We start from the raw sequence: 7,983 nt of genomic DNA, 5'->3' as shown, positions 1-7,983 counted from the left end.
GGTTGCAGCCATCATTGTTGTTTGGCGGGCCCAGGCTGGGGATTCGAACCCACCACCTTAGGTGTATGTGGCTGGCGCCTTAGCCGCTTGAGCCACAGGCGCCAAGCCCACAAGCTATTTTTTCAATGGCAGTTGTCTTCCAATCTGTTGGCCTCACCATATGTGAACAAATAACAAAAACCTTCATTTTAAAACACTGACACCCACACCTTACTTCTGCCCAGTCAGTCTGTACCCAGACCCTGTCCTGTATCCCACCAGCAGCTTACGGCCCAGCACTCACCCGAGCGCCCCCAGACGGCTGGTGGATCATGATGCGGGAGTTGGGCAGTGAGTGGCGCATGCCCGGGCTGCCTGCAGCAAGGAGCAGGGAGCCCATGCTGGCGGCCTGGCCCACACACCATGTGCAGATGGGGTTCAAGATGTACTGCATCGTGTCGTAGATGGCCAGGCCTGCAGTCACCACTCCACCTAAGGGCAGGAGTGTGAATGAGGGGCCAGGTAGAAGCAGCCTTTTGAAACAGAGGTCAAAGGGGCTCATTCCTATAATCCTAGCACTCTGGGAGGCCGAGGCAAGTGGATTATTTGAGCTCAGGAGTTCAAGACCAGCTTCAGTAAGAGTGAGACCCTATCTCTAAAAGTTGTGGTGGGTGCCTGTAGTCCCAGCTACTTAGAAAGCTGAGCCAAGAGGATCACTTAAGCCCAAGAGTTTGAGGTTACTATGAGCTATGATGCCACAGCAATCTACTAAGGGTAAGAAAGTGAGACTGTCTCAAAAATAAATAAATAAATAAATAAATAAAGCAGAGGTCATAGAGGCAGATGTCACCAGGGTTAGGGAAGTAACAGGAACAGGCAACCACATGGGGCAAAAAGGACAGTGTTTGTTGCAGAGTCAGGTGTTGCTACACAAGCACATGAGCCCACTGAGACCAGAGCTCCCAAATTTCCAAAAGAAACTACAAACCAGAAGAGAGTATCAGCTAAGAGTGAAGGCTCAGGAGCCAGCCTGCTTGGGTATAAACCCTGGCTGGGCAATTTATCATCTGTGTGACTGTGAACAAGTTACTCAGACCTTCTGATCACAGTCCCTCCAAGTAGACTGGAGATAACTAAATCATCTGCCCCATGTGGGCTTGCTATAAGGACAAAATAAGTTAAATATATATAAAATACTTTTGAAAATGCCTGGTGTATAGCTGGGCATCATATTTCACCCAGCACTCTGGAAGGCTGAGGCCAGAGGATCCCTTGACCTCAGCAAAATTGAGACCCCATCAGTACTATTTATGAAATCCAGCCAGGCATTGTGGCAGGTGCCTATAGTCCCAGCTACTCAGGAGGCTGTGGCAAGAGAATTGCTTGAGCCCAGGAGTTTGAGGTTATTGTGAGCTAGGCTGAAATGATGGTACTTCTAGCCTGAGCAATAGGGTGAGATTTTGTCTTAAAATAATAATAATAATAATAATAAATACCTGGCTTGGTGCCTATAGCTCAGTGGTTTGGGCGCCAGCCACATACACCAAGGCAGGTGGGTTCGAATCCTGGGCAGGCCTGCTAAACAACAATGACAACTGCAACCAAAAAAATAGCCAGGTGTTGTGGCAGGCGCCTATAGTCCCAGCTACTTGGGAGGCTGAGGCAAGAGAAACACTTAAGCCCAAGAGTTTGAGGTTGCTGTGAGCTGTGATGTCCCAGCACTCCACTGAGGGCGACAGTGAAACTCTGTCTAAAAAAAAAACAAAAAAAACCCAGTATAGTGAAGTGCTCAATCAAAATTGCCTACTCTCTAAGCCACAGCACCTGTAGCTCCGGCAACCTGGGGAGGCTGAGGCAGAGGTTTTGCTTGAGCCCAGGAGTTTGAGGCTGCAATGAGCTATAACTGCATCACTGCACTCCAGTCCACATTACAGAGTGACACCCTGCCTCTAACAAAATAATTTTTTTTTAAGTTTTTTTTAAAAATTGGCTAGTCCCTTAAATCCACCAATTTTAAAAGGTCAGCCAGGTCAAGTTGGCAAAACACTAAGTTTGGGATTATAGATGTGCATTCTGTGGGTGAATCTTAGATTTCAAAGCAAGCAACAGGTACCTTTGGGGTAGTTTCAAGACACTTGAGATTCTGAAGTTCTGGATCCTTTCCCCAGACAGTGAACATACCTCACTAGGGATTTTGGTCCCTGAGTCACCTGTGGGTCCTGAGGAGTGACCATGACACCCAGGAAAGGCCCTGCTCACCAGGGCTGTTGATGTACATGTGGATGGGCTTCTTGTTGCTCTCTGACTGCAGGAACAGCAGCTGTGCAATAACAAGGCTGGCAACGCTGTCATCGATCTGCAGGTGGAAATGGGGGGGTATCCTCAGATTGGAGAAGGTGAAAGAGTTTTAAGGAAGGGGCCTGGGAGATGGAGCTAGGGATGGATTAGGGAACCTGAAAGGGGTTCAGAGCCCAAGTGAGCCCAAGTAAAAGGTGTCAGGAAGGATTCAGGACCCAGAAGGGATAGAGGGCTGGGACTCAAGTGGGTCGGAGCACAAAAAGAGGGGAATCCGGATACAGGACGGGAAAGGGTCAGAATGGTCTAGGACAGGCACTGTAGCCCAGGAATGGGGAGGAGATGAGAGGTGTCAGGGAGAGGTAGTCAGAGATACAGAGCAGAGGGCATGAGGAACGGGGCAGGGGACTGAGGGCCAGGAAAGGAGTCAAAGAGGCAGTGGGAGGGTCTGTGCCCAGAGCGGAGTCTGGGATGAAAGCCTAAAGGGAGATTGCGGCGTCGGGAAGGAGGTGCTCGCGGGGTCGGAGCAGGCGCAGAGGGAGGGTCCCGGCGCGGGCGCTCACCGGGCCCATGACGCACACGATGCGCTCCCGCAGTAGCCGCGAGTAGATGTCATAGGCACGCTCGCCACGGCCCTGGAGAAAATGAAGGAGGTGAGGGTCACTCCTCCCCCGGGGCCCCCGCCCCAAGCCCACACGCCGCGTCTCCGCCCGGCCGCTGTACCGTCTGCTCCACCACGATGGGAATGAGCGGGAGGGCGAAGGCCGGCGTCGCGTGCAGGCTCCGAGGTAGGGCCAGGCTGCTCTTGGGCATCTGCTGCAGCGGCCGCTGCATGAGGAAGCGAGCGGCGAGACGAGGCTCCATCACTGGGCCCCTGCCAGCGGCTACTCTGGCCCCCTTAGCCAATATTCCGTGCCACATCCCTCCGGTCGTCCGTTTCGGCTTCCGTCCGATGGCGAAACTACAACCCCCGGCGTGCTTTGCTCACGAAAACACGCTCGCTAAGCCGTTCACTTCCGGGAAACTGGGCGGGCACTGCTGGGGGCGGGGCGATTCTGGGGCGGAGCCTGAACGGGGTGTGGCCAGAGTAGAAAGTAGCTGCTGGGCGGGAGCTGGAGAATTTGTAGGTCCACCAGTTTGGGTCCCCTTGCGGATCAATTGTTTTAGTTTTTTTTTTGTTTGTTTTGCAGTTTTTGGCCGGGGCTGGGCTTGAACCCCCCACCTCCAGCATATGGGGCTGGCGCCCTACCCTTTTGAGCCACAGGCGCCGCCCTGTTTTAGTTTTTTTAATTTTAAAAAAAATGGCTCAGCGGATAGGGCGCCCGCCACATACACTAGGGCTGGCGTGTTCGAACCCAGCCCCGGCCTGCCAAACAACAACGACAACCAGAACAACAACAAAAAGAAAATAGCTGGGCGTTGTGGTGGGTGCCTGTAGTGCCAGCTACTTAGGAGGCTGAGGCAGGAGAATCGCTTAAGCCCAGGAGATTGAGGTTGCTGTGAGCTGTGATTTCACGGCACTGGCTGTGATTTCACGGCACTCTACCGAGGGCGACAAAGTGAGATCTGTCTCAAAAACAAAACAAAACATATATGTTGAGACAGGGTCTAGTTTTGTCACCCAGGTGAAACGCAGGGGCCTGATCACAGTTCACTGCAGCCTGGGACTCCTAGTCTCTAAGGGATCCTCCCACACCAGCTTCCAGTGTAGCTGGGCCTACAGGAGCGAGCCACTGTGCCTGGCCTCCTCTTAGTTGTCTATTTTTTATTATTTAAGAAATCAGGTACCAGGAGGCGCCTGTGCCTCAAAGGAGTAGGGCACCAGCCCCATATACCAGAAGTGTAGGTTCAAACCCAGCCACAGCCAAAACTGCAAAAAAAAAAAAAAATTAGCTCCGGCCTGCCCACAGCTCATCTGAAGTGGGAAACCATAAAGAACTCAACCTGGGCATTGGCCTCGAAGAACTTCCAGTCTGGTGGGGCCAACTCTGACTGAGATCACCCCTTCCACTTTCGGTTGCCTGTGGGATAGAGAGAAGGAACCCAGGCTGTGGGAGCCCAGAGGTTGGTGTTGTGGACTCTGTGAAAGCTGTCCTCAGAAGAGTGGATTTTGGAACTGAGCTTTGAAGGATAAGTAGGAGTTTGTTAGCTGGGGAAAAGGCATTCCCAGCAGAGGGAAGAGAATGGACAGAGAGTGGAAGGAGGAAGATTCCTGGTAATGCTGGGACCTTTATTCCTCCTTCCAGACCTTCTCAAGGCAGATCTTTTTTCATCTGTCAGTTCAAATGTCATCTAAGAGGTGCCTCTTATTTTGTGTCCAGTATCTAGAATAGTTCTGTTGCACAGCTTATCAAATAGATAATGAACCAAGAGATGAAGAGGTGATAAGGGAGGAAGTTTAGGAGAAGAGGCTTTGGAGGCATCTGCAGAATGGGGATAATGATGAGCTGCCTCCTAGAGTTGTGCATAACATCCTCAGGAAGTGTCCAGAAATGCAATAAGTGCTCAATTTGAATTAACTATTGATATATATTAGCTATTGAGGTATGATAGCAGGGACTCTGGGGGTCTGAGAGGTCCTCCCAGTCTATTTGAAGTGGATTTTAACGTACAAGTAAGAGTTCTCCAAAATGCCTAAGTGCTGGACTCTTAAACTCGATACTGGGTCCTGCAGATAACAGTAGTCTTGTACTCTCTGTGACCTCAAGAGGACTTCAGTCTGAGTAGGAGATAGAAAAGGACACAGATACTCCCAGCCCCATACAATCAAGGGCAAAACAGAGGGAAGGTCACGAAGGTGGAAGAGTTTGGAGGAGGCCTTGAAAGTACCCAAGGCAGAAGACCCAGATAGAGCCAAACGCCGGCAGGCAGGATCTCACTGTGGAGAGCTGGCATTTGGGCTCAGAGGGTGGTGCCCCACAGTCTGGAAACTCACCTTTATTTCCAGCTGGGACTAAGGAGGTGAGTGGGCAGCAGCTGTCCCAGTTTCTGCTGTGAGTCAGGTGGGTGGCCCTGCCCAGCTGGTTCCCCTGGGGCCTTAGCTCCTACTCCACCCTGGAGAGAAGGGCCAGCCCTCAAGCTACTACCACCCCCGCAGCCCTTCCCCTGGACACTTCCCTGCACCCACCCTGCCCTCCCAGCCTCTGAGGTGGGGTCTTCATTGCTGCCTCTTCTTCCCTGCCCCCTTTGTTTCATCTCTACCTCTAGGCAGTTCAACTGCTTATCACCTTCATCAGTACCATCCTGGCCTCTCAACACCTCCCTACTGAGTGTCCCAGCTTACCTGTGTCCCTGTGCCCTGCTGTCTTTTCTTTATTCCACAACCTGCTTGATCCTTGAGAAAGGTGAATTGAAACATGGCTCCCCAGCACTCTTCCAACCTCTGCCCTCATATCCTTCCAGCCTCCCTTCCCCACTGGACTCCAGCAGCCACACTGGTCTGCATTCTCTTCCTCAAAAACGGCAAGCTCCATTCAGCACAAGGCCTTTGCTTTTTGCTCTGCTTGGACTCTAGCTCCTTCCCAGCATGTATATCTCAGCTCAAATACCATCCCTTAAAGAAGCCTTCCCACATCACCTTTGCAAATGTCCTAGATACTCTTTAGAATGTTAGCTTTGTTAGTCTTCTGCACTTTGCTACTGTCGAAAACAAATGCGTTCCATTAATTCATTTGTTTCTTTTTTGCAGTTTTTGTCCAGGGCTGGGTTTGAACCTGTAACCTCCAGCATAGAGGGCTGGCACCCTACTCCTTTGAGCCACAGGCTTCTCTCAATTCATTTGTTTCTTGATTGTAGAATGTTCCCATTCAGCTCTGTAGTCTTTAGGATAGTGTTCATCTAAACTTTTTGATTAGAACTTAATAAGGAGAAACATACCTTATATAGTGCCTGAATACATGAAAGTACAAAAGTTTTATGAAGTTATCCTTCTTTAAATTCCTTTTTTAATTTGTATTTATTTATTTTTTATCTTTTTGAGACAGAGTCTCACTCTTACCCTGGATAGAATACCATCTCTTGGCTTGGCGCCTGTAGCACAGTGGTGAGGGCGCCAGTCACAGACACCAAAGTTGGTGGGTTGGAACCCGGCCTGGGACAGCTAAACAGCAATGGCAACTGCAGCAAAAAATAGCCAGGCATTGTGGCAGATGCCTGTAGTCCCAGCTAATTGGGAGGCTGAAGCAAGAGAAACACTTGAGCCCAAGAGTTTGAGGTTGCTGTGAGCTGTGACTTCACGGCATTCTACCCAGGGTGACATAGTGAGATTGTATAAAAAAAAGAAAAAATGCCATCCTCTTGCCTCAGCTTCCCAAGTAGCTAGGAGTATAGGCATGTGCTGCCACATTTGGCTGTTTCTTGTTGTTGTTGTTGTTTGTTTGTTTCTGTTACTTTTTTAAATAGAAAAAGAAAAGAGAAAAGACCCTCATCCAGGTTAGAGATGGGGGTCTTGCTCTTGCTCAGGCTGGTCTTGAACTCCTGAGCTCATCAATCCACCCACGTCAGCCTTTCAAAATGCTAGGATGGCAAGCTTGAGCCATCACACCTGGCCTTAATTCTCTTTTCAGAGGCGAGGATTATTCTGTTGCCCAGGCTGAAGTGCAATGGTGTGGTCATAGCTCACTGCAGCCCTGAACTCCTGGGCTCAAGTAATCCTTCTGCCTCAGCCTCCTGAATAGCTGATACTACAGGTATGCACTGCCATGCTCAGCTAATTTTTTATTTATTTATTTATTTTTAAAGAGACAGAGTCTTGCCCAGACTGACCTTGAACTTCTGGCCTTAAGTGGTCCTCCTGCCTTGGCCTCCCAAAGTGCTGGGACTGCAAGCATGAGCCACTTTACCTGGCTTTATCCTTACTTTGAGCAATGTCCTCTGATATTTTCTATTCTGTTAGTCTATTATAACCTTGGTACTATTGAAATTCTGAGTTGGAGAATTCTTTGGGAAGGGGAAAGGGTGTCCTGGGAACCGTAGGGCGTTGAGCAGCTCTCTGGACTCTGCCCACTCTGTGCCAGGAGCCCCCAGCCCTCTCCCTATCATTACAATAGAAATGCCGTAGGTATTGCTAAGTTCCCTCCAGAGGCCAAAGTTGCTTCCAGTTGAGAAACACTAAATTAAAGTGGGTAGTGACTTGAAACTGAAAAAAAAAAAAAGCAACTTCTTTTTTTATTGTTTCAGGTTAATTAAGGGTACAAAGAATTAGGTTACCCTCTTATAATTGTGTCCCACCCCCATAAAAAGCAATTTTGAACAGTGCCTGGCACATTGTAAGGACTCCATAAATATATATTTTTACACAAGGTATATATATATATTTTTTTCCTGAGTCAGAGTCTCACTCTGTTGCCCAGGTTAGAATGCTATGGTGTCAGCCTAGCTCACAGCAACCTCAAACTCCTGGGTTCAAGCTATCCTCCTGCCTCAGTCTCCTAAGTAACTGAGACTATAGGTGCTCGCCGCAACACCTGGCTAATTTTTCTGTATTTAGTAGAGACAGGGTCTCACCCTTGTTCAGGCTGATCTCAAACTCCTGAGCTCAAGGGATCCTCCTGCCTCAACAACTCAGGGTGCTAGGATTATATAATATGTCTTATGTCTTTTTAAAAATATGTTTCCCAGGCTGGTCTCAAATTCCTGACCTCAAGCAATCACCTACTCAGCCTCCCAAAGTGGGAGGATTACAGGGAAAGCCACCACCCTCCGTAAGTA

The 7,983-nt window shown here is 49.5% G+C and overlaps 1 protein-coding gene across 1 annotated transcript in view; it reads right to left on the bottom strand.

The window, feature by feature from the left end:
• CLPP (caseinolytic mitochondrial matrix peptidase proteolytic subunit) overlaps nucleotides 1-3,308 on the bottom strand; it is a 7,028-nt gene extending 3,720 nt beyond the window's left edge. Inside the window, exons 1-4 of the mRNA XM_003797988.2 lie at nucleotides 2,998-3,308; nucleotides 2,838-2,909; nucleotides 2,239-2,335; nucleotides 284-471 (exon numbers count right to left, since the gene is read on the bottom strand). Coding sequence (XP_003798036.1) covers nucleotides 284-471; nucleotides 2,239-2,335; nucleotides 2,838-2,909; nucleotides 2,998-3,195 — 555 coding nt within the window. The 5' untranslated portion in view covers nucleotides 3,196-3,308. The remainder of the gene's footprint in view (nucleotides 1-283; nucleotides 472-2,238; nucleotides 2,336-2,837; nucleotides 2,910-2,997) is intronic.
• Between the last annotated feature and the right edge of the window lie 4,675 nt (nucleotides 3,309-7,983).

This window comes from Otolemur garnettii, unplaced genomic scaffold (assembly GCF_000181295.1).
Source record: "Otolemur garnettii isolate 467f Iridium unplaced genomic scaffold, OtoGar3 scaffold00127, whole genome shotgun sequence".
NCBI classification, from domain to species: Eukaryota; Metazoa; Chordata; class Mammalia; order Primates; family Galagidae; genus Otolemur; species Otolemur garnettii.
Note: the sequence above shows the minus strand (reverse complement) of the source record. Positions and strands in the feature narration are given on the sequence as shown.